Below are 26,475 nucleotides of genomic sequence, written 5' to 3'. Positions count from 1 at the left end.
AAAGGTACGTCAAATAATTCAATGTGTTTTTCCGACAGTAACATTCTGCAGCTAAGTTTGAATGGAAGTATTAAAGATAAATGTTGATGAAAACATAACATGTTTATCGTAAATGTTAAACAATGATTAAAAAAATTATAAAAGTTGTTAACTGTAAATGTTAGATAAATCTTGAGCCCACATGTTAAATACATCTCAAACTATTAATTGTTAAGTGTAATTAAATGTAAATGTGTAATATATATAAATCTTGAGTGTATATGTTAAATATTCATCTTGAAATATAAATGTTAAATATATAGCAAAAAACAAATCCAATTCTAGAAGTTAACTGTAAAATGTTAATGTTAAACAAAGGACTTGAGAAGCGATTTTTTTTTTACTTCTGGCAAAGCTTAAGAATTCTCCACCTTTTACAAATGGTGCCTTGTATTGAACAGGCACAATTTCATCTGTTTACACATAGACCCACTGAAAGACATGACAATAATAAAGACAACAGAAATGATTAAAAAAAGAAAAAACTTTATTCATAACAATTGTGCTTGACGAGAACAACAGGTTGGCTGTGCACAACAGTGTCCGTCTGCATAGTTTAATCACAACTCTGTAATACTTAAATATAGATTTTACTGTATAATCTAAGGAGCATTTAAGTACCTTAGGCTCAGACCTGTTCTGTCCTATACATCCAGTATTTTTTTTAGATAGCACGTTATCTGAATAAATCCGATAATATAACAACTCATGAAAATCAGTCAAATAATTTATAGAATCGTTCTCATTTAACGTTCTTGTTCCCACACAAACCGAAATGCATCAAATGCAAGATATTCTTCATCACACAAAATAAAAGCGAGGCAGGACAATATGCAAGTCAGCCCTGGTGTATTACTTAATGATGAGTGAGCAATAAACCGATATACACCAATTATTCATTTTTTTCAAAATACATAGTTTTATGTACACCATTGCAGAGGTAAAAGAAAAGACAGTTCCCGCTTCTGTGTCGTGGGGTGAAGGGTTCGGGAGAACTCAACAGGATAAGCTACTCCTGAAAGAAAGAAAACACAATATTTCATCCATGTGCTCTACATACATTTACATATTATATCCTTCTGAAATGTGCACGATTTTGCTCACAGTAGATGATAGATGGTCAGAGGATTCAAGGCACTGCTATGGACCGCTCTCTTCTTCCATTTCAACAATCCCACTAACAGTTGGTGCTTCACCCTCTGCTCCCTGTAGAAGGGAGTCTTTGTCACTGTCTTTGTTTTCCTCGTCCTGCAACATTTCAAAAGAGAAAATATGTCACTGAGGACGAACTGTGCCAGAGAATAAAAAGAGGAAACAGAAAAGGAGACCAAGGCTGCATGTATTTTTAGAGCTAATAAAACAACTATATAGGCCCAACAAAAGTAAGTGCATTATTTCTACGGGTCACAACGTAAGCTGTCACGGCTACAGAGACTTTTCGTCATATCATGATTTCTTGGACAATGTGAACTATTTCCTGATTTGCACAGATGATGTACAATTTTGGACAAACCATATCAACAAGCTTTGCAGTTGAAATAGTTTTTTAGATCCAAGATGTCTGTGCAAAAAGTACTGGGAGATCACAACACTGTTTATATTCAGGATGAACTTTGGCATGCACTAGAGTTATTCCTGTCAATCTCTAATGCAGATAAATATTGAAGGAATGCGGGTACTCAGGATACAAAATCAACTCTGAGTATTAAAATTAACAAAAAATTTAAAAAAATTATGGCAATAAATATAAGTAGAAAAATCTTAGAATGATCTTTAAAGCTTAAAGAAATACTTTTTGTACAAATGTAAAATGTTTAATACGAAAGATCATGATTATCATAATTTAGTCATACAAAAAAATATCCAATTCGTTTTCTCTTCTTTTTTCTAACAAAGAATTGTGGATTACAGTGCAGTCTGCCCTCACAACTGCAGGTTCTTCCCCGAAGCTCAGACAGCAAGAGGATACCCATCCTTCCTCATTAGGTCTAGTCTGTGTGGAATACTCTGCACGGATAACGGAAAATAAGTGAAGTGGCTGAATTGTTGTTTAGTGATTTATTGTCCGCTGACTGTGTCCCACATCTGTGTAACACCACAAAGAAGTGCTCGGATCAGCAAATGCAGTGCGATCTTCTACTCAAATTAAATGTATGATGTGCTGTCAGGACTAACCTTGAGCTGAGACGATGCTTTTGTCTCTACGGCTGCCGGGCGATTTGTAATCGGAGAGATCGGGGGCGACTGAGGTGACTTTGGTCCGTGGGATAAGGACCGGCTCCTTTTCACTGCAGAGGTCACTGCCTGGGCAAAGCGGGACGGGCTTACAGGAGCATAGGGCCTGGCGGCTGCGAAGCTTCTCAACTTTTCCAAGCTCATCCCCAAACTTGGCTCTTTACTAGGCAAACTGCTTTGCCTTGTCATACGCATGATGGCTGCATTCTTGTCTTCCCCATTCGGGCTCAGCTGGACGTTGCTGGTCCCCGTCGTCTCCTCTTGACACTGCACAGGAGGTGAGGGAGGAGGGGGCAGGGACACGGCTCTGTCTACACCTCCTGGAGCCTCCCTCTGGCCATAGCCAGGACTGGTACTAATTATTTTCTCTGCTGCTGAAGTTACATAATACCCAGGTGTTTTTTTATGCTGTGGCAAGCGGAAAGAACCGGGTTTAGGTTTAGTTGCGGGTGGAATTTTCATCTCCTTGACCTCTGTTGGTGAACCCGTTTGAGACGCCCCATTAGCAAGGGATGGGATCTTTTCAGGGGAAGGAGCAGATTCAGGTGCACCCCCAATAACAGTGTCGTGGGCAGTAGCAGTGCTAGTCAGTAAGTCTTCCCTGGGTGCAGTCGGGTGCAGCTCGCCTTTTTCCTTTGAGTCCGCCGTCTGGTCCCCTGGTGCTGTGCTCTCCTCCAGCTGAAGAGAACCAATATCAAGTCCCTCTTCTGGAGCTGGGGGGGGCAACTCCAGTGTCAGAGCAACTTCAAAATATCTCAGCTTCTCCAGAGATTTCTGAGGCACGATGGTGTACGTTGTCATCCCCACCTTGGGGATGTAGTCCCTTGTCAGCTCATTGGAAGGCTTGGGCTTTGGCTCAGAGTCTGTGGCATAAATATTTGCTGCCTTCGTTGCGGCAGGGGCACTCGGTTCTGACTCCTGAGGCGATGAGGTCTCCGGGATGTCGGATAAGGCGCGTCTCTCGAGGTCAGGCAGGTCCACCTCCTCCGTCAAAGAGGCCATTTCTTGCTTCCCCGATGATTCGACGCACGGCGGGTCAGCCACAGAGGGAACTTCCTCTGTGTGTGGCGGTGGAGGTGGAGGGAACGGTGTGAAATCTGTTTGCACTTCAGTATCCTCTCCAGCGGGGCGTGATGTGCTGATGGCCACCGGGCTCTCCAAACTGTCAGCCTGCTCCCCGAGGGTTTCAGTGTTTGCCTGAACGGAGGCCTGTGCTTCTGCCTCCTGCATCACAGGCGGAGAGACGTTGACGGCTTCAGTGCGGCCATCCCCCTCAACACTTTGAGCCGTAGACTCTTCACAGATTGGCTGCTGGATTACAGTTTCAACTCTACCTGGACCATCGTCTATGAGGAAAATAAAATCATGTTAAACTGTTTTCTCAGGAGATAATTCATGCATATTGATGAAAATGATTGATAAGTATGAGTGTGTGTAATTTTCTAGCGGCTTAATGATTTACGTGGACTATGGGGCCTCGTCTGAGGGCCATTCTAATCTTAACAATGCTTCAAAGTGCTTTAATAAGAAGAACACCAGGCAGATAAAATGACATAAACACAATAGAACATGGGTAGAGAAATATAGAACAATAAAATATGTAAGATCATATAATATATAGGGTCAGTTTATACTATATACTTGTAAATACCACTTTAACCCAAGAGAAAACTCACTTGTATCTGCCAGCTCAGATGAGACTGTGTCAGCCGTTGTCGTAACATCACTGACTGTTGCAGGAATATCCACTGTGCCCTGCAGTTGACTGTAAAAACAATATTAAAAAATAAAAGAATTGCCAATGCCAATGAATGGAAAACAACGTGGCGCAGCCTGGAGAAGTCGTACTACAGTTCGTACTTGCCATCTGAGGACAGATCACGGGTCTGATCTTCCTCACTGCTCTCCATCGGCACTGGGTCCGGTATCTCAGGATCCGCGGCTGGAGACTGCAGCGAAACATCGGCAGAGGCACTGAGGCTGCCGTCCTCTCCCTGGGCATCACCAGCAGTTGCAGTCATTACCGGGGGAGTCGTCTCCTCCTGCTCCATAATCTCCTCCAGTGTGTTGGCAGCTGCACCTCCTGTAAAACATCATCATGAAGGATACCAGTTGAAAACAGGTCACATTAACCAAAATAGCATTAAAACAGCGGATCAGTCGAGTGTCTCAGATCACATGAATCTGAAAAGGTTTTGAAATTCTTAGCTCAGAAAGCAAAAGTTTTAAAGTTTTAAAACTGTTTTAAGTTATTATATTTGTTTTGTTTGATAATGTCTTAAGCATGTTAAACTAAGCGTCTAACACAAGTTGGCTCAGACTTTGCCCTCACATATGAAGAACACAGCAGGAGATGGTCCAGGTCAGATGCGTTCATTACAACGTGTCTGGAGTGCTCAGGTGGTGGTGGTGGGGGGGGGCTGAGTAGAACGCATGCAGGAGGCAGGATATGATCTAACACATCAACAGCAGCATATTGGCCTTTCTCACCAAAAGCTCTCAATTCTCAATTTTTTCGAGGTTAACATATTTATGTGTCTATCGGATTTTCACTAGGGAGCTGACAGGAGAAACTCTGGAGAATGTCTGGAGCAACTGACTCAGACATTTGCATTCTCACATAGAGAGAATATCCAGAGCCTGAAAGCAGCTATACAGTATCATACACATTCACCCCGTTCTAATAAGAAACAAACAAATTCTCCTTTAGAATCTTTTTTCTCTTTTTCCCTCTGGTCAGGTTCTAACCACTTCGGGGAAGTGCATCAGAGAGGAGCAGGGAGCAGCAGAAGGAATTTCAAGGCTACTTAAACAAAACTCTGTGTTCTCAGCCTCTGAACTCTACATGTACTGAGCCATAGTGGGCTGCTAGGGAAACAGCACAGGAAGTGAACTCTCACTGTGGAACTGTGGACGCAGAGGGAGAACAGAGATAGTGGTGTACACAGGCAGAACAGAGTTGTGAAATCCTTACGATTACATTTGCTAATAATATGCTGCCATAGTGACTATGGTTGATTTGGAGCTGAGAGAGTTTCTGATCACACAACAAGAATGAAATCATGAAGAAAACATGCAAAAGAGAAATAAAGAAAACTGGGATATCGATCCTGGATATATTTACAGGACACTAGTGCTTACAATGTCTAATCAATATACACTAGATGGAGGGACTTCTTTTAAGTTAATGGTGCTTTAAGCGACTGAAAATCTAAAAAGGTGCGCTTTATCTGTTGTCTCGCTACCCTATTTCACGGAAAAGAAAAGAGGAACTACATTTTTTATCATTAAAAAATAAAAGATCGTTTTTGTCAAATTGGTTTAACTATTTCTTAATATTCATTGTTTTTTCTTTAAAATTCTCTGTTTGCAGGATGGGTGGTGTTTCCCTCTCAGAACAATACAGCCAGGGTTAGATGTGTCCATACAATCACAGGAAAGTATGTCAAAGCAAGTTAATTATAAACATCAGAGGAAAAGTTCCAAAGAATTCAGACCCGAGAGTCAAAGTAATAAAAACAAACTTCTCAGGAACCGTACTCTTTGTTTTATTATAGTGGTTTGGGATTTTTGGACATTTCACTGATGTCTGAATAAGCTAGACTATACTTTTGATTAGATAAAGTTAGTACATATATTTTAAAAGGCAAAGTTCAAGCGCTAAACACTAAATGAATGAATAAGGGCAGTATAGAGAAAATGCTGACAGAGTTGCTGCAGCACTAGGTCTTATTTGTGGAAGCAGATCCTACAGCGCTAAACAAAAAGCCTATTTAGATGAATACTTTTCCATGCTCTCACCATCACAGTAAAGTTCCCATGACCATGTCTCCTATGTCACGGGGGCTCAATGAAGCACTACACTACAACGACCACTAGGAGGCACAAGAGTCAAATCAAATGAAAAAGCTGTGGGCTGCAAACTCTGACCAGGACAGTCATGGAGGTTACAGTGCACATGACAAAAATATCAGACAATCTATTTCATATTCCACTCAGCAGTGACGTGAAAAAATGAACCACCGGAGTGAGTGATCATAGAAACTCACAGGAAACGCTGATAAACAAACGAGAACGTTAACAAAGACAAACCTTGCACATTTTCATCGAGAGGGGCCATCTCTGGGACGACAGCACCCGGGGATTTGGGGGGCGGGGGGGCCTTGCGTTTGGTCCTCTTCAGGGAAGACTCCGACGAAGACCCCCGACTTAAACCAGCCGCCTGCATGACAGCATTCACTTCAGATACATAATCGATCTAGCAAAACATACGTGTAGAAATCCTCTGACTGTGGTTCTACCATTTACGTTGCAAGTTATGGCTGGTGAGTTTTCAGAGCTTAATTTTCGGTCCACTCACCTGGTCACCGTCCACTTGGGTGTTGGGTTCAGAGTTGATTCTCCGGCGGGCGCTGAGGTCCGAGGCGCCGCTCTGAAACGAAAAGACCGGAGGCAGGGGTGCACGTCTCTTCTTGGGCCCGTCGCTGGGGCTCAGTGGAGAGCTGAGCGGAGACGTGTTGGTGCTGGGTAAGGCCATGCTGAGAGGTCGGGGCTTACTCACAAGCACCGGAGAAGCCGGGGCACTGGCCGTCGTGGCCTTTGAAAGAGCAAACATCCAATCAGAGCAATGATAAGAGGACAAACACCAAAGTGCACGCAAACCAATGGCAAACCAAAGCAGAGAAACCTCCCTCTGAAGGGTACTTTCTAAAACATCAGTATCTTTGCATAATCAATGCACCCAAAAAGTACCTGGTCAGAGTTCTTCTTGCTTTTTCTAAACTTGCTGAAGAGGCCTTTGTTTTCTTTCTCCTTCTGATTTTTAGCTTTGCCGGGCATGACCATTCCTAAGGGGAAAAAACAACCATAAGATATCATCAGTTCGAAATACGACAGGTCTCTTGATATCAATCATAGAGTTTGCAAACAGAACTACCTGTATGAGCTGGTAAGGCTGGACACACAGGAGAACCAGGTATGCCTGCAGAAACAACAGGTGTGAGACTTTGTACAGAACCAGTGGTGTGTGTAGTACAGCAATAACACCCATGACAGCAGCTTTCAGATATGTAAATGTCCGAGTGAGAGCCTCTGGACTTTGTGAGGAAAAATGGATTCCAGAGGAGCTGATGGGAGGAGGCAGCAGGAGATCATCCTGAGGATTCACCCTGAGCGAGTGGGGGAGTTGATAACGATTTTAACATGTAACGGAATCAATACGTGACTTCCTGCTTCTGCCTGAATGTTCCACGAGTTTCAGTGTAGTTCAGAATGCATCTGAGTAGAGAATCTCCTGCTGCATTGTTCATGTGGGAAAGGGCAAACTCCGAAAAAAGTCTGGCGGCAATTCTGACAGTTCATGTCTGATAACGGCTTAAGTGAGCTGACGAGGTATTGGTATGTATTGTAACTGTACATTAGCACTCACCTTTTGTGTCTCTTGCATAAACCTCCCTTAATGCATAGTCATTAAGAGAATTGGTCAAGTCCAGCGGCACAAGTGACAGGAGATCTCTCAACAGAACTGTGGTCTCTTGGGCGAATTCACATTTCTCACATATCGCTGGTAACAGCTCGACCAAGGGGACTCTGGGATTAACTCGCAGTATTGTTTTCTGGGTCTTCCTGTAGTTTATCACCATCCGAACTGTTGCCTGGAGAATAGATAATGTTCCACTCATCATACACAGCAAAAAGCGGCGGTTGGAATAAGTGCTCAGCGTGGTGTTTAACGTACCTCTGGCATTTGAGGACTTGCCTTCTTATTTTTATCTTCGCCTTTAGGTTTAAGTATAATCTTTTCTGCATCTAAAGTTCCTATGAGAGCGTTGGGCTTGAGCTTGATGTTGTTCCTGTTGGCGGTGACCAGCTCTAAGGTGTGGCTCGACGGGTTCAGGTGATACGTTGCACAAAGCGTCACCAGTAGATCCATCAGGGGTTTGCTGAAAGACACAGAGGGGGAAAAATAATGTGTGACATAGTGTGGTGAAAGTGATATTCATAACAATATAAGAAAAATTACAAATAATTTGACATTTTAGTTGCCTCATTAAATGTTGAACGATATCAAATAATCACTTCCTGTTATTTGAGGGTAGTTGTTGTTTAATTTGAAGAAAAGACCACTGGTTTCATAGGTTGGTATATTCATTGATATTTAAATTTAAAGGAACCATGCAGAATGTGTAAACAACATAAAGCAAATTTACAGTAAGCTACAGTGGCAACAGTAGAGTCTTTGCTGAAATGGATAATACAGTTAAAACGCCATGCCTTAAACTTAATCCTCAAAACAAAGCGTGAAATGAGGTGTGCGGGCCGGTTGAGAGGAAGAAAAGAGGGCGAAGAATTCAGTGCTTAATCCTTTCATATCGGATTGGGCTCAGTGGTTTCTCAAGAGGGCTGAGAAGCAAAAGATACATGTGGAAGAGTGTTTGTAAACAGTGTGCATTGTGAGGCAGATAATCATATCTTGAGTAAACTCTGTTGATGGAAAGTCAATGCAGAAGGACACGCAGACCTTGTTCTGAAATGAATGACTTATATACGCTATGTAACATTCTCTAATGAGAAAATCTAAACAGATAATTGGTTCCAACTCTGAGTGATGAGAGAATACAAACAAAGTAATGAGATCCATTCTGCTCCGTGAATGCATATCAACCTAAACCACACATTCAAGGACTCCACCTATCTGACTCAATGTGACTTTATGTGATGACATCAGCGTCATTGCGTAATGTCTAAACTGTGAACTGCTGCAATTCCTGTTTCCCCCTAATCCTGCCTGTTTGGAATGGCCTGTTTGCTTGGCCTGTGGTGCTGCTGGTTACAGTTCTGTAAAAGTGACCTGCATGACTCAGTCCATATGGAACCACTGAACGCCACCACCACCACCAGTAGGCAAAACTCTCATAGAATCAGTTGTTGAGTTCCAGCCACAGCTTCAACAAAGCACTGGTGGCCAGTTTATTCAAAATGAATTAATATTGAATGTATTTTATTTTGCAATCACACCAAACTCCACACTGCACATCCTTGAGCCCTTAACAACACATGTGGCAAGCGTGAAGCCAAGAAGATGAACGGCCTGTTCAGTCTATACAAATACACAACGGTGTTTCTGCCAAATTTTCACAAAACAATAATCATCCTTTATGTGCAATTCAGCAAAAATAGTTGCATATATGCCACAATCTGCATTTAATATGTGTGAGTGATTTTACTGTACCTGCCATGGACTGTGGTCATCTTTTCTATTCCCCCAGGCAAAACCACAACCAGAGAGAGGTCCTTATCAATGAGGTCCTCTTTCTGGTCCATGGTTAAATGAGGGTTTCCTGGGTACCACTGAGAGAAACCTGGGGAATCCAGATCCTTTAGTCCTGGTGGGGACGGTGCCTTGCTTTTGGTCGACACCCTGCATTCAGGAAAAGAAGGAGTAAATTATTCTCATTGGCTTCAGAATTTCACGGCCCAGGCACACTCAACAGTTTCAAGATGACTGGGTATGGTTTTCCACTTGTGTGCATGTGTGTGTTCGTTTTTCAAAAATGCTTTCTGCTCCTTCAGACAATAACCTGATTGAAAATCCAAAGTGCACCAGACAGCATGAAAGGAATCCTTTTTTCCTCCCTCAGGTCTTAGATGGCAGTGAAGCTACTACATGAAAGGACTCGAGTCCGCTTTACAAACAGGTCACAAGACGACCCAGTGGACAGATTTACTCATTGAGCCTGAAGAAATGGCTGCGAACGGACGGACATGTGAGAGAGCGACGAGTAATGCGGCGCAAGATAGAAATTTCTCATTTAATACGGTTGGTCTGGGCCTGACATTAATGGAAACTGTGTCAATAAAGTGTGGGAGAGAGGGAGCAGAAGCAGTCATGTGAGAGTTACAGATTCTCATATGATGCAAAAAAAAACAACATAGGCTAATCATTTGTATTGACTGTACCACTGACTCCATTTGCTGCCAAGATTTTCTATCAGCTGTGAGACAGTAGGACATAGTAATCGTGTGAAATAATAACACCTTTCACATAATGCTCCTGAGAAGCGGTGAACAATAAAACCTGCTGACGGCAAGCAACACAATGTTTTCATTTGAGCGGAGGCCGTCATTACAGTGTTGGAGGATTAGCTGTGAGCCATTTTGTTTTGTGTCGCCACTCACTTGGCATGAGAAGCTGCAGATGATGAGATAAAAAAAAAAAAAAAAACAAAGTAAACACAAGATTACATCAACTCAGCAGATGCCACGCTATCGTACTGTAACGCCATCGAGTCGAGGAATCCCCCGGCTTCAGAAACATGAAGTCAGTGTTTGCGGACCCACAGTGGCCTGAAGTTCAGCCTGTGAAGTCTCACGTGGGGGCCACTGCTCATTCAAACAAAGGAATCCGAGCAATGCAAGGTCACAGGCTCTGATGAGGCACGTCTAGCAAAGGATTATTAGTCTTGCTACGGGGGCGGCTGTCCTTAATCACTGGGACTACAGCGTTTCTGGAAACACACACGAAAACACACATTATTGTGTTTCAGTCAGAGGTCCCACATTCTGCAGATGTGCTTCTCATGGAGTCAGTATGGAGCGTTTGTTTCACTGTTTTCATGTTATTAAAAGCAGAATAACATCAGCACAGTCTCTGAGGCAACAGCGTACATCACACACAAAAGTCTCAGTCATGACTCCTGAGTTTGCTATTTACAAAGTGAGGCTATTCAAATGTGTTAACTGGAACCACGTTATGCGAATAGCTAATTAATTGGAGCTGTGAATAAACTGCACTAATAATATGACCATATGGGACTCAATACCGCCATGAGAGGGAAGGCATAATAATATAAATACAAGTCCTTCATTCCGAGTGCCTTAAGTATTCTTAACTCCAGAAAGTGACATCCATTCCACAGAGAAGCCATGAAAAGAACATTTCTGTGTACAATTCTAGAACATAGGAAAACATGGTGAATATCCCTTGTAGGTCTTCAGTACCACCACCAGCAGATGTCAGGGATCATCAGAGGATGTGTTTCGGCTTTTTAATCACAAGACGCCCTCCTCTGAGTCAGTCCTGCCACAGGCTGATCCGACCTGGGAGCGTGTCCCTGACAACTTGGGGCCCAGTTGGGATCCTTCCACCTGATCCAGGGCCGGTAACGGCACAGTCTGCTGTCTGTGAGGTTTCTTTCATGGTCTGTTGCGACCCCGTGCACGTGCCTGTTTTAATAACAGACCACTGTTGTTTTTAAGTCGTTTGTGTCTGACCCTGTGGTTCGGTTTTACGATTCTATGTCCTCATGTTGTTGCTTGTTTATTGAGCTGAACTAAATTTTCCACCTGGGCAGACAAAAGAGCTCTATCCTATTCTATTCTATTCCCCATTGAAAGGTGCAGTTACATTCTCACATTTCCTGTGATTCTGCAGCAGTTAAAAAGAATGACAACAAGGACTGAGGTGTGGAAGGATATGTTGACAAAAACCTCTTTTAACTTTGTGGAGTTAGTGTTCAGTGAGCCATGCAGTCATCAGACTCAGGTGGCTATAGCATGTTATTGCTATGGTAGCTATTGCTATAACCACTAGCAATAACATGTTAGTGGTACACTGTTAGCCATGACCTTAAAGACTTAGCATGTGTCTTAAATCATTCATTATTTACAATATATTGTACTTGCAATCGTGAAATTGTTGCCAAGAGTTATACTTCTCTTATAAACTGAAATATGCCACAGTCACAAATAGACCAACTATCCCAGTGTTCACTGCCTCACAGTTTCACACAAAGCATCGGTCTCATGTAAGAAATATTGCTTTAATGCGTTATCGTCTTGTATTCTTTTAACAACTGCTCTTGAAATCCACAAAGTCAAGTCCGAGGTCGGCCAGTATCATCCTCGATACAAAAGGAAGATACTCAGTAATTTGAGACATCGCAAGAAGAGCTGAGGCAGTAGCAGAAAAAACAAACAAGCAGTGAGAGGATGGACACAGCAGAAACACACTGGTTTGCTGATCATCTTTGAGCCAGGAAAAATAAAGCCACCATCCAGTAACCAGCATCATTCTGCTGTGTGAACTGTAACGAGCTGGAATGTGTCTCAGAAAATATAATCAAAGGAACAGTTTATCCACAACCTGCTTACTCAGGAAAGGACAGGATTGGGTTGCACCAGTTATTCCTTAATTCAGAGGTCTTCAACAGGGGGTCCGCAAAATCTTTGGTTGATAAGACAATTTTTTAAATTTTTTATAATTTTTTTTTTTTTTTTTTTTCACAAATTTAATTGTCTTTCAATACACATTAACATGCATCCAACATATTGTGAGGCTGATTTGACCCTCTGCCGGACAACCTCCATCCATCCAAGATTAGATAAGTTGTGTGCTACCCATCAGAGTCCGACATCTCACTAATGTGGGAGTATGTGTGCCATCCACAGATGAGGATTCACTGTCTCTTCTACATGTATGTTTAAAATAAAAACATGAATCTGTGAATTACTTTAATAGCTCAGTGTTGTATGCAAGATGTACAGTGGGTACGGGAAGTATTCAGACCCCTATAAATATTTCACTCTTTGTTTCATTGCAGCAATTTGCAAAAATCAAAAATGTTCATTTTATTTCTCATTAATGTACACTCAGCACCCCATCTTGACAGAAAAAAACAGAAATGTAGAAATTTTTGCAAATTTATTAAAAAAGAAAAACTGAAATATCACATGGTCATAAGTATTCAGACCTTTTGCTGCGACACTCATTTAACTCACATTCTGTCCATTTCTTCTGATCCTCCTTGAGATGGTTCTACTCCTTCATTGGAGTCCAGCTGTGTTTAATTAAACTGATTGGACTCGATTAGGAAAGGCACACACCTGTCTATATAAGACCATACAGCTCACAGTGCATGTCAGAGCAAATGAGAATCATGAGGTCGAAGGAACTGCCCAAAGAGCTCAGAGACAGAATTGTGGCAAGGCACAGATCTGGCCAAGGTTACAAAATAATTTCTGCAGCACTCAAGGTTCCTAAGAGCACAGTGGCCTCCATAATCTTTAAATGGAAGAAGTTTGGGACGACCAGAACTCTTCCTAGACCTGGCCGTCCAGCCAAACTGAGCAATCGTGGGAGAAGAGCCTTGGTGAGTGAGGTAAAGAAGAACCCAAAGATCACTGTGGCTGAGCTCCAGAGATGCAGTAGGGAGATTGGAGAAAGTTCCACAAAGTCAACTATCACTGCAGCCCTCCACCAGTCGGGGCTTTATGGCAGAGAGGCCCGACGGAAGCCTCTCCTCAGTGCAAGACATATGAAAGCCCGCAGAGAGTTTGCCAAAAAACACATGGAGAACACTCCCAGAATATGAGAAATAAGATTCTCTGGTCTGATGAGACCATGATTGAACTTGTTGGCGTTAATTCTAAGCGGTATGTGTGGAGAAAACCAGGTAGTGCTCATCACCTGCCCAATACAATCCCAACAGTGAAACATGGTGGTGGCAGCATCATGCTATGGGGGTGTTTTTCAGCTGCAGGGACAGGACGACTGGTTGCAATTGAAGGAAAGATGAATGCGGCCAAGTACAGAGATATCCTGGAAGAAAACCTCTTTCAGAGTGCTCTGGACCTCAGACTGGGCCGAAGGTTCACCTTCTAACAAGGCAATGACCCTAAGCAGACAGCTAAAATAACAAAAGAGTGGCTTCGGAAAACAACTCTGTGACCATTCTTGACTGGCCCAGCCAGAGCCCTGACCTAAACCCAATTGAGCATCTCTGGAGAGACCTGAAAATGGCTGTCCACCAACGTTCACCATCCAACCTGACGGAACTGGAGAGGATCTGCAAGGAAGAATGGCAGAGGATCCCCAAATCCAGGTGTGAAAAACTTGTTACATCATTCCCAAGAAGACTCATGGCTGTACTAGCTCAAAAGGGTGCTTCTACTCAATACTGAGCAAAGGGTCTGAATACTTATGACCATGTGATATTTCAGTTTTTCTGAAGTTTTTCTGTCAAGATGGGGTGCTAAGTGTACATTGATGAGAAATAAAATGAACTTTTTTAGATTTTAGCAAATGGCTGCAATGAAACAGAGTGAAAAGTTTAAAGGGGTCTGAATACTTTCCGTTCCCACTGTATGTTTATAAATGGCAGTGGCATGGCCACCCTGTACCTTGCACATGTTTAAATTAAAAACATGAATATATGAACCCGTGTAATATTTGAATAGCTTAGTATTGAATGCACAATATCAGGGTAGTTATGTTGAACATGGCACTAGGTCCAGTTTAATATAAAACACAATTTTATGCAATATATATAGTAGGGGGTCCCTGCTCCATCTCTCCACCTGTTTGGGGGTCCTTGGCCTGAAAAACGTTGAAGACCTCTGCCTTAATTCATTACGTCATCTATGTGTTTACGTGCAAATATTCATAGGTTCTTAAGAATTACAAACTACTTCCAAAGAAGCTATCCCCTAAATCAGATTGTACCAGAAATACCTAAGCAACGCTACAAAGACTTTGCTTCCCTTTGTTTCTTTACTGGCAAACAACCTTACTTGTGAACGCTTCTAGATCCTGAGTAAAGATATTTCTGAATGTTTTTTAGAAATACCCTTTATTCTTTCCACTGTAACGTGGAGTCTCGAGGAAAGAGGTCTGCACGATCTTCTCTCAACAATATGACTCTCAGTTATAACCATAGACTGATGAGTGTAAAGATGGATCACGTGACTGCTCCCCCAAAATTAAGCCAAAGAGTTATTTATCTGGTGGCTGGCTGCAGTATGGCTTAAGAAAACGGCCTCCTTTATGTTAATTCATGGGACATGGACCAATTTTTAATTTACCCACAGATTGTTACCGCCATTTTAGCTAGTTCTTATCACACTAATGTATGTTCAAGTGTTCATTCTTCCAGTAAGTTGGGTTTATAATAAGTTATTTCATGCTAAAAGTCAAGATTGTCTATGGCTGAACTAGTTAGGATTCTTAACATGCTAATATTTGTGTTGGAGGATTTTTACAAATATGCATTTTGTACAATCCTTTTTGAAATGCAAATCACACAGACATACTAATAGACATACATTATTTAATTTACAGCCAAACTATGGTTACAGTCATTCTAAACAAGGACAAAACTTCACCACACATCAGTATAACGCCATGAAAGTAAGAGAGGCTGCATGATGCCTGAGACGTGTCTTTAATTGGATTAAATAAAATGAATCAATCGGATTAGCTAGATTTTTGTTTTTGTTTCTTTTTTTAATCAGCTTTGTACTACACGTGTTTGATCTGTCCGTCATCATTTCCACCAAATAACCCAGTGAAACCTGTTGCAGTGAGCTGCTGGGTTGTAAAAGGGAGACTTCAGAGGGAAGAATAAGAAGGCTGCACACTGATGCTTTATTGATAAATCTGTTTTAAACCTTTTAAGATATGTATTAGGCCATGTATTTTATATGATGTTGTTTATCGAAAGACTGTAGTTCTCCTGTTAGCAGCTAGGTTGTAAAACAAAGGTATTTACTAAGGATTAACAATCAACTAAAATGACTCTTACAGTTTTGATGACATTTTAGAGCTGTGATGAGATATTTACGTTTAAATATGTTTCAATGATTAGGATTAAAGGATTTAAGGATTATGGTGATTAAATGCAGTCTGAAGTCTGTTGATAGTCTTTACATTGACATATTACATTTCATATTTCCAATATAAAAATGACCATAAAACTTACTAAATATCACTCAATATAGCACATGCAAGCTGTGCCTCAAATTGCTTCACCTGGAGAAAATCTGGTTTAATCCTGTATGGTTTATCTGAGCATCCCCAAAACTAAATAAATCATGTCAGTATTCCCATGATATCTGCTGTCTATATTCATTGTCCCCATCACATTTAACGATGTTCACACATAACTCAAATTTCCCCTTCACATGGAGCTACATGATGAAACAGGCTGATTTACATAACATCTGTGGAGTACTCAGATGCAGAACAGGGTGGTACTTCCCCCCCGGGTCCCAACATTTAGCCCCCTGGAGGATTGAAAAAAAACAGATAAACTGTCAGCATGTTGTTAATTGTATCCAACACTATCGTTTACTATTATGGGATGCCACAGAAACTGTGACTCGTCCACCTCCAGAGACCAGCAGTGGTGTTTAACACATTTAAGGCTTGTGAATAATCAAAAGTCGACCTCTACGAGGGCGAGATAAATAATACCACACAGATAAGAAATTGTTGATGTGAAACCAGCACGATGACCATGAATTCCCTGCAGAGCAAGTAAACAGAGAGACCAGTTAAAACAGACATTTACTCTGTGGTCTCCACTGGGTACAAAGTCCCAGTTTCATGAATCTGGCTCTTTATTTGGCAATGGGATTGTAACCTTGTCTTTTTCCACACATTGTGACAAATGGTCTAAAACTGGACCTTGTAAGAAGATATATTTAGAATTGATCCGGTTCTTATATTATTTGCTATAAATGGAAATAAAAACGGTCACGTGACATTCAACTGTGAACAATTAATATATTAACACGGGGGAAAAGATGCACAACCCCCACTCCTCAGGTTCAGGGTCAGCAAAGTTTATACAGCTGTGTCATCAGTGATTTCATCAAGACACCTCGAGGCTGCGACAGACACAGACACACAGGCTGGTTTGTTTTTGGCTTCCAGGCCTGTATGTTTTGTTTTTTTCAGAAGCCCAGGATGTGCTGCTGAATGTGAGGAGACGTGTTGAAGCTTGACTGTGCTGATGCCTCATTCACCGGGTTTCCCTGGAAGGTCCGACGCTCACAGACAAGCCCATTCAATCGCACAGGACCCGTTCCTGGCAGGCCTGATCACAGGCTACAAGGAAATAACAGGCCTGCTGTCGATCTGCCATTTACTGTTTCACCCTACGATGTTTATGTGAACTTCACTGGTGCAAACAAATGGACTCAAATATCCAAATTAACACTGCAAACTATGATGGCTTCCTGTGATGGATTTAACAACAGCCATAAATCGATTTGTGAGTTGAATATGTGCGCCAGTTCAAACAGATGTCTGGTGTTGTGCCACACACCTGACAAAAACGTGCTTCACAGCTTGAAGCAGTTGAGAAAAGCCTGCAAGTCTCCAAAAGTTAAAAAAGGCCTGGTAAGAGTCCAGCTAAATCTTTACTGATGAGCCTCAAAATGATAAAGGCCTGCAGAAGATCCAGATGCTACATCTCGTGTAAAAATACTTGAAATACTTCAGTGCTTATGTGTGAAACAGACAGAATGACAGCAGCAGAGGGGGGAGGGTTTAAAGAATGGTGGAAATACAATACTGTCCTTTCTCAAAAATGAAATTTCCCTGCATTAGTTTAGACAGTATTCCAGCTGGCATGACTTTTACCAGAAACATCTCAGTCACTTCTGTTTGCTTTTCTCCACCCAATCCAATAAATTCCCTTCAGGCAAAGTCCTTGATCAAACATAACAATGATCAAGTGGGAGCAGCCCAGAGGAGAAACCGGACCAAAGCACTGGTAGAGACTTCCCTCTGAGGGTCTGGGGATTATGCAGAATGCCTACTGCGGTATGTTAGCAGCTGCTGAGCAGCAGGACGGCCCCTGAGGGATTTCTTGTTCACGATGGCTTCATGTACCAGAACAACAAACAAGATTCCAACAAGGGTCCTTCTGCCCGGGCACACATTCTGACAACACAAAGATTATTCTAAGAAACGAGAGCAACAATTCAATGCTCCGGGGACCAAAGCACACAACCCCACAGGCAGCGGTGCACTGGCTGTACAGTCAAATGTACAGGTTCAAACATGCCAGAGTGCAGCAGGTCCAACACACCTTCCTCTTCAAGTCAAAACACATGCCACGGTCTTATTAAACTGTCTGTATGATAAGAATAAAAGCGCAAAAAATCTATTTGACGTTGCTGTGTGACACTTTCAGAGGAGTTCGGTGACGGCACTGCTGTGTTAAGATAATACTATAGACATAACAATGAGAAGCAGATACGTAGAGTGCAGGTGTGACAGACCTGCTTTTCCTCTCACTTTGCCAACCCTCCATTCCACGCTCTCTTACCTCTCTGTCTGTCTGACGCCGTGTCCGCTCAAATCATTTCCATGCTGCTGCGATTGTCTCCCATCGGAACTCAGACAGACTAAACAGTATCAGTGTAGGTTTTCAAAAAAAAATCAAAAAAGTGGCCCACCTTTAATGCCACACCCAAGCTGTGACATCAGAAATATGTCTCCCCTGAACCAAATCCCATCGGCCTCCTCCGTGCGTCTCTGAGCTCCGGCGCTGTCGGGAGCTGCCTCCCCCTGAGGTCATGAGCAGAAAGGTAAGCAGCTTTGCCTCCCTGTGCAGACATGAACCTGTGGGTGGGGCCAGAGGAGCAACAGTGAAAGCTGCAGCCCAAGAGCTCTCGATGGCTAAAGACTGGTGTAGATAGGCTGAGTGATCATGATGTGTTTTCTATCATGAGTGGAGGAGAATTAAAAAGGTTTCTCTTATCTCCATTAGCTTCCTCTCACAGTTTTGCAATCCTCCCACTCCCTAATTTAATCAGATAATTCTCCTCTATTTACTTTTCACAATGAAATGCGATGAGAAACTCGGCCAACTTTTCTGAACCACACCTTAGTTCTACACAACTGACTCACTTCCAAACCATGTTAGAGGACTTGTTAGTTGAGCATAACAACACAATAGTGTTTCAAACTAACACAGACATGAAACTCAACTTCCTGACAGCAGGCCCTTCCTCCTATTGAACACTGACGGGCCTCACGTTTGTTCGGTGACAATTTGATCATTGTTCCTCACTTCAAGGCCTAAAACTATCTGATCGATAATCAGCTACGATTCCAGATAACACTGTTCCACTAGGAATACGCAGAATGAAACAAAAGCTGTGACTACAACAATATCCTGATGTCAACACAGATATTCATGAGGGCAATCCGGATGCTTTTTTCAATAAGAGCTGTCAAAAGAGGCCGTCAGCACCTGGCACTTAACGGATCCTGGCCGAGAAAGCAGATGTTTTCATTGTTAATTTAATCAACAGATTGAAATATAACAAAACAACTAGAAACTCAGTCTTCAATGGGGAAACGTATGAGTTGCTGATGAAATAAGCAGTCGTCTAAAATTCAATTAAGCTGCACCTAATTTCACCCACAATTATAGATATCAGTTCCCTAAACATGCCTGATTATTTTTCATCTAATGAATTGTTCTCTGAGAGATAAAGGAAAAAGCTCTATCTCACAATGTTAAAACACCTGGCTCCGCCCCTGGATATGACTAAACTTTAATGTATTCCTCCCAGATCCATACCAAGTGCTTCCACCAGGTCTAATGCTTATCAATTCAGTTGTTTTCTAGGAATCTTGCTTTCAAACAAACCAACCATGAAAACTTAAAGGACAGGGGTGAGAACATCACCTCACTGGCAGAGGTAATAACGGGGCTACCTCAGCAGACCCGGTCTTCATTACTCTCCCCATACATGAGCATACAGGCCTGTTTTAGCTGCATATACATACTTTGAGTACTTTAAATATTCAGTGAATAAACATTTTTATCTCTGCTTCCTTTGCTTTGAAAAGATTATTACAATCTTGAGCTGTGACCTTGCCTTTGAGCCTCATTAGGAGCCTGTTGTGACTTTCCTGTGATCACAAAGCATCCGATTAAAAAGTTAAAAATAAAGTTTCAAACATATTGTCTGGAACCCTATGACTTCCACTTTGAATATTGTTTTCCTGCAAATGTGATTGAAGCGCTTGATAAAGCTCGAGGGCTTTGTCCAGCAGACTGTTCAGTGCCTGATACGGAAGCAATAACTTTGACTTTCCATTGTGAAACAAGTCGGCGGCCGTACACTTTCACTTAAGAATGTTCGCCCCGCTCTGCAAACAACCAGCACAGAATACCTTCACTGATAAGGAGGCTAAGTGGCGAGCGGAGATGTCGGTGTGTGGGAGCGGGAAGGAGGAGTTAAGTTAGACTGGTGGTGGTGGTAGTGTGTGTGTGTGGGGGGGTGTCCCTGAGAGAAGACAAAACATGGGGCCACAGACCCACAGCTGGTAATTTGATGAGAAGTCACTCAGAGCAAACTCTGTTTTTTTTTTAAAGAGGGTCTGGAAAGGCCATTAGCATCATGGTGTAAACTGTGCAGGGTGAGGAGAGATTAGGGAGGTGGGGGGGGGGGGGGCCACTGGGACCCGATGAGAACTTCCCACTTCCGTTGTGTACTGTTTATTATTGCAGGGCAAAACAAAAAAACTTTTTCCCACAGTGTTTTTTCCAGCGCAGGCCTGGATCAACTCAATCCCCCCCGAGTGTCCTCAACACCAACATGTAGCATTCGGAGAAATCTCTGTGCCAGTCAGTGTTTTCATGATCCAGCTCATTTTAACTGTGTTACTTATTCCCTGTGGAGCTCACGCTTGCACTCAGGTGTCTGACACTACAGCAGAGGCAGAGTAAGATCGCAGGCCACTATGACCTCCAGCCGGTTGGGCAATGAGATCTAAGATTAGAGCCGAGCGATACATCGGTTGGCCGATAAAATCTGCTGATATCACAGGTGCACGGGTTCCAGTGTTAGTTCCCTGATATGCGCACAATGTACGTTTTGGCGCCTGTTTATGCAGAAATTCATATTTTTCAATTCAACAAACGTGTCAAGAAGGTAAAAAAAGTTTGCAGAGAGAAAAAGCTTTCCCCTTTGAGTCATAATTATAACTATCACACTGACTTTCATCTGAAACAATGCAGTATTGTCTGCAGCAGGAAATCTTTCAAAAGCGTTCTCTCCATCAGATCGTGTGAACTGAGGTTCCGGATTCTGCACCAAAACGGCCACATCCAGTGTCTTCCTTCATTGTTCGGTGTAAACCAAATATTCAGAGTTGCACAACCCCTTGAGCTGTGGAAAACAAAAAGAAAACTCCACATTTTGTCTCATTGTCACTGGGGTTACACCCATTTCTCACAAAAGCAAGAACAACATCCGTCCGTCCTGATCTTTTGAAGTCGTGGTCAGAGGACGAAAAAGGCCCGACTGAGCTATTTATGACCTAAATTTACAAGTTTGTGTATTTCTACTCAACCAGATTCTGCAGTTTAATGCAAAAGTAGCACCTCAGTCATAGTACATTATGAAATACAGCTGCAATAGAAACAAAGAGACTGGATCTTTAATGCAAAGTTGCTTCACCCACCAATTTGCTTGCATAATAAGGACGGTTGATGATGAGACAGTATTGTCCGCACGCTACATTCGCCACAGAACCCACGTGCACAAGCTTCTGGGTGAATAACACTTCCCCATCTTGTGCCTGGTTGGTTTAAGCTTGGCTCCATGATTTGTCATCAGTTGGATAATTTGCTATACAGCTTGTCAACGTCTCGTTAAACAAAACCGCAGTTTACTCAACCAGTGCCAGACGTGAGGGGCCCGGTGCCTTCTCCACACATTCAGTATCTCATCTGAACAAGACAAACACTGATAATAAAGGTCAAACCAAACAAGGCAATTTGTTTCTTTGTCACGTAAAATGTCTGAATGTTATTGGAGATAAATAAAAGTTCCCATTGAGCGCGCACAAAGGTCGCATTCATGTTGGCTCGTTTTCGACAGGCCGAGAGTGGGAGGCGTCCAACTGTCGTGCCCTGGAAGAGCGCATAACAGAAACAATGAGGGGCCAAGTCCTCTAGTCTGTTCAGTCAGTGTACAGACGGAATCTGTGCAGCCGATCTGTTTAAATATGCCGCCGTGCACAACCCTCTCATACACAAACACTTATTAGTTGTGTCTACTTCAGAGGTTTAAAGGAAATGACTGTAAATGCCAACACGCTGCGTTTCATAATGCCCATAACTGTCCAGTGAGGAGTATTCACTGGTATTTACGGTCAGTGCGTTGGTTTCAGTGTGGCAACAAAGACCAGACATTCTTCACACCCCCCCCCCTTCCCCTTGTTGTTGGCCATTTTGTCTGTTTTAGCCCCGTGAAGCAGAAATGATCCACCAGCTCATCAACAGGCCCGAGCTTAACGCTGATTTTCCTTTCTGCTTTATTGCCTCTATAGTGGGCGGGTGTGTTTGAATGACATCTTTCATCTTGCTTTTTGGCCCCAGCTGATGTGAGTAGGCTCTGAGAGGGCAGCATGCTGTGGGCCACATTAAGTCTCCTCCTGAATGAAGACAGCTTTGTTGTCTCCGAGCATAATCTCAAGGAGGAATACTGAAATATGCTTCAGTCCACTCAAAGCCCTGGGTTTTTCTTTTCAATCTTCATCGTTTCTGTTTCCACTCCGACGTGCCCATCTTCTTCAGCTATCTCCAGTCAGTCTGATTTTCATCTGTGGCCTCATGTGAGCAGCTGTGCCCTTGGACTGCCTGCATGTCGGGGAAACAGCTGTGGGGATTCACGATACCTTAACTAATTCCACATTGTGCCCTGAAGAAAGCCAGCCATGTGAGATCATGGTTTAAGGTGTGTCCAATTTAGCAGGGCTGCGAGCTCCAAGCTGTGCACTGTTAAGAATACAAACGAAGGAAGACTTGTGCGTCTTGATACATTTAGAGAGACGGAAATAGAAACTAGAATGCCACTCAGCAGAGTTCGTACCTCCACCAAGGCCCAACATTCCTCTTGTGAAACCACATTTAAATTCAAAAGATCTGGATCGTTATTTGGATCTGCACAGCATTGCACACAAAACATAAATATTAGTCCCCTAAACATGTCGGTTCTTTTCAAATCAATCTCCATAAACTTATTGGGATCTTCCTTAGTTCATGACCAACCCCTCCACAAAATATCATGAAAATCCATTGAATCCTGCCAGTCATCATGACGTGACAGATCTCTCACTTGGGATTTTGCTCAACTAGCTTCGGCAGCGCTATCGTCCCTAAAGTTGTTAGCATCCTCTAAGATAGTCAGACCTCATAGTTTCAGATACAGTTGGGCACGTACACACAAGTGTCTTGCGATGCAGCTATCCCTTTAAATATAATGATTTCTGTGGCAAACAAAGACATTTATTTGATTATTTATTCATTTATTTATTCAAATCTGAAAAAAAATAAGTATTTCCTGACCCGTAATGCATCCTTCCACCAATTTTCGGGGTATCTGTCTTGTCGTGTTGGCGTAATGCGGCTAAACTCAAACAGAACCTCCTTGCCTCAGGTAAATCCTGTTCCAATTAAGGTTCTGATTGAAGTCAAAATAAAATCTTGAAATTTATTTGTAACTGAGCCCGAAAAATAGAAGAAAAAACTATAAATATGAGGTCACGAGGAAAGATTCCTATGTGACTGCATTTGGCAAAGCTCCACATATAACATATATTGGCTCCAAATATAAGAAGCCACAAATAAGACTGGGAACATGTGTCCCTTCGCCCACACCCCAGCAGCTTATGGAAGAGTGTGGTTTACTTAAAACAGTCAGACCACAGAGTGATTTAGGTAGTCTGCTGCTTGCCGCTGCCAGGGAGTGTGGCCACGCTCCCAGATTACAAAACACTTATGAAATATGACTGCGAGCAACACCAAGAAGTTTTATTTTTCCAAGAAAGGAAAATTTAATTATGCAGGGCAGGGGTGGAAACTTCCCTCTCATGGAATCCTGGATTGGAAACTATCATATGTTTGAATTCTCACCTCTAATTAAAATCTCAAAAACTTGGTAGATCTCTCCTGAATGCCAAAGTAGTGACTGCAGATTAAAGAAAAAAAAAAAGTCTGGAAACTCACTCCCCTTTTTTTTTTTTTTTTTTTTTAAATGATTCCAACCACTGGAATAAAAGCAGCTGACATCATCTCTAAACTCGTGAACCAAAACTGATGGGAAATTCCATTGTGTCATATATTCACAGCACTTATTTTTGGTATTTTCACCGTGAACTCTCTGACTATTGGGCATGACAAACGAGTGCTTCATAGAATATCGGTTTCAAGTCCAGCAGATGCAAGACTTCCTCAGAGAAACAGAAAAGATGGTCCTGCTCATCACAGAGACAGAGGAGGTCGAATGTTTTGCCTGCAGAATACTTCCCATGACCTCTGCATATGGTCAAGGCAATTTCTCAGTTAAAAAAAAAAAAAAAAACTCAGAGCAGGAAATGAGCAGAGTTCAAAGGTTGAAACGTCTGCAACAACTGTGACTTTGCTGCATTCGGACTGGGTCAAAAGAATGTGTTGAAATTGTGTGTGTGTGTGTGTGCAGATGGATTCATATTTACAAAGGTGGCATTATGCTCGTGCCTTAAACAACTTGGGGAGGAAACCACCGGGTCTTTCCTTCCGATTGACGCTCGCGGAGAGATGTACTGGATTTTGTGCGATGTGTACATTGAAAAAAAAACTGACAACTTCTGGGCCTTCCTTAATACAATTTTTTTATTTGAGTTTTTAATAGTGGGGTAAATGTGCCTTTTGCTTTCAGTCTCCACATGTTTGGAATGAGCTGCAAGATATCCTAAACTTATTGAATCATTACCCTCTCTTGGCCCATTTGAAAATCTTTTAAAGTCAAGTTTTCTATAAGTTTTTATAGAAAATGTGCATTATATTCTCCATAAATCATTTTAGCCACTGATTGCTATACATGTTTCTTCGTATGATCTCTGGTTTTTAATCTGTTTGCTGTGTTTTTAGTATGTTTCTGTGTGTTTATTTTGTCCCTACTTTTATTTTTACTTGAAGCTTTATCATTGAGGTTGTGTTTTCGTCTGAATTTGCTTGTTTGTTTGTTTGTTAGCACGATAATGTATAAACTACCAGACCGATGACATTTTGTGGAGGGGTGGAGCAAGACCCAAGGAGGAACCCATTAAAGGTTGGATCCTTTTTTTGTCCTTTAACACTACGTGAGCATTTTTCCACATTTTGATTTGTCAGAGAAGGACTCATGGATCGTGATGAGAAGAACCCAGCATGTTTACGGGACTGATATTTATTAGTGTGTGCAATTTAGTGCAGATCTAAATAAAAAACACTGGACGTCATGAATATAAATGTGGTTTCTTAGGGAACTGTTTGGCCAAGATAAGGCTCTACTTTACTTCATTGCTGCCACATTGACGAGTGACACAACCTTCCTCTTAAAATAAAGGATGGATACAAAATAAAATAACCTATTTAGGCCTCTAACAGTATAAAAGGCTCTTGGACTCACATGCTCCCATTAGTTCTTCTTGATTTTCCCTGTGATAAAACAAACAGAGAAGGCAGCAGCTGCTGATCCATATGACAGATACACTGAACATACCTCAGAGCTGAGCTCCGTGGATGGGGCAGGGATCCGTGATCATCCATGACGAAACTCATAGGTTTAACACAATCCCTCGGACTAAAAAACACACACAAACACAAAAGGCACAGGTCATTCCCAGCAGCAGCAGCAGCAGCAGCTCACACACTGAATGTTGTGCAGGTCAGTCTGAGCTGATGCGAACATCAACACTGAAATGTGGGCGAATCCCTCAAGAGATCATCTTCTCTAGTCTCCACATCAACAGATTGTTCTTCTCCTTCTCACTCCTTCTCTCCTTCTCACTAGGTATCGAGTGATCCGTCTCTTACCATGAATGCAGTCGGTGGTCGATGCAGTTGTCCACTTCCATCAGTGTTCACACAGGCAGGGCGAGTTGTGTTGTGGAGCCCTTTGCGCACACATTGTGTTTGGATAAATGATCCATGTTCCCGTTTAGGTCCTCTGTCTCTTTACGCAGCGCATCGCAGTGTGGTGCGGTGTGTGTCTCTTTGTGTGTGTGCTCCTCCTGACTCTGAACCCCACACTCCAACACATCTAAATCATTTCCCTCCTCACATGATCGTAGGCTACACAACTTTTTTCCCTCGGTGCATCCGAGACTGAGATCTGGAGAAGTGGGGGGCGTCTCTCTCTCTCTCTCTCTCTTTCTCTCTCTCTCTCTCCTTCTCTCTCTGTGTGATGCTCTCACTTTACCTTCCCTGCGGAGGATCCTGAGGAAACTGCACGGAGCCCATGTTCACGTAACACAATCATATCTCCATTAACAACACAAAAAGCTCGTTGGTTTGTTGTGTGTAATAAGCTACACAAAAACCACACCAGCGTTTCTTGTTGTTGTTTTCAACTTCCTTCTAACAAGTG

General features: G+C 42.4%; 1 protein-coding gene across 3 annotated transcripts; it reads right to left on the bottom strand.

The window, feature by feature from the left end:
* Positions 1-508: 508 nt before the first annotated feature.
* cobll1b (cordon-bleu WH2 repeat protein-like 1b) lies at positions 509-26,200 on the bottom strand. Of its 3 annotated transcripts, none has more exons than XM_061087963.1 (14): positions 25,923-26,200; positions 25,609-25,689; positions 9,506-9,694; positions 8,012-8,216; positions 7,703-7,928; positions 7,211-7,255; positions 7,027-7,121; positions 6,635-6,871; positions 6,367-6,532; positions 4,135-4,357; positions 3,951-4,039; positions 2,215-3,620; positions 1,144-1,287; positions 509-1,054 (listed from the first exon to the last, which is right to left on the bottom strand). In XM_061087963.1, the coding sequence occupies exons 1-13, from the start codon at positions 25,961-25,963 to the stop codon at positions 1,180-1,182; spliced, it is 3,111 nt and encodes a 1,036-aa protein (XP_060943946.1). In that variant the 5' UTR covers positions 25,964-26,200; the 3' UTR covers positions 509-1,054; positions 1,144-1,179. The 3 variants fall into 3 exon arrangements, with proteins under 3 accessions (XP_060943946.1, XP_060943947.1, XP_060943948.1); XM_061087964.1 differs by having other exon boundaries at positions 6,367-6,496; XM_061087965.1 differs by lacking the exons at positions 25,609-25,689; positions 25,923-26,200 and adding an exon at positions 18,520-18,652.
* Between the last annotated feature and the right edge of the window lie 275 nt (positions 26,201-26,475).

The sequence above is a fragment of the Limanda limanda genome, chromosome 16 (genome assembly GCF_963576545.1).
Source record: "Limanda limanda chromosome 16, fLimLim1.1, whole genome shotgun sequence".
Lineage (NCBI taxonomy): Eukaryota > Metazoa > Chordata > Actinopteri > Pleuronectiformes > Pleuronectidae > Limanda > Limanda limanda.
The sequence above is the reverse complement of the archived record's forward strand: the minus strand, read 5'-3'. Positions and strand labels throughout refer to the sequence as shown.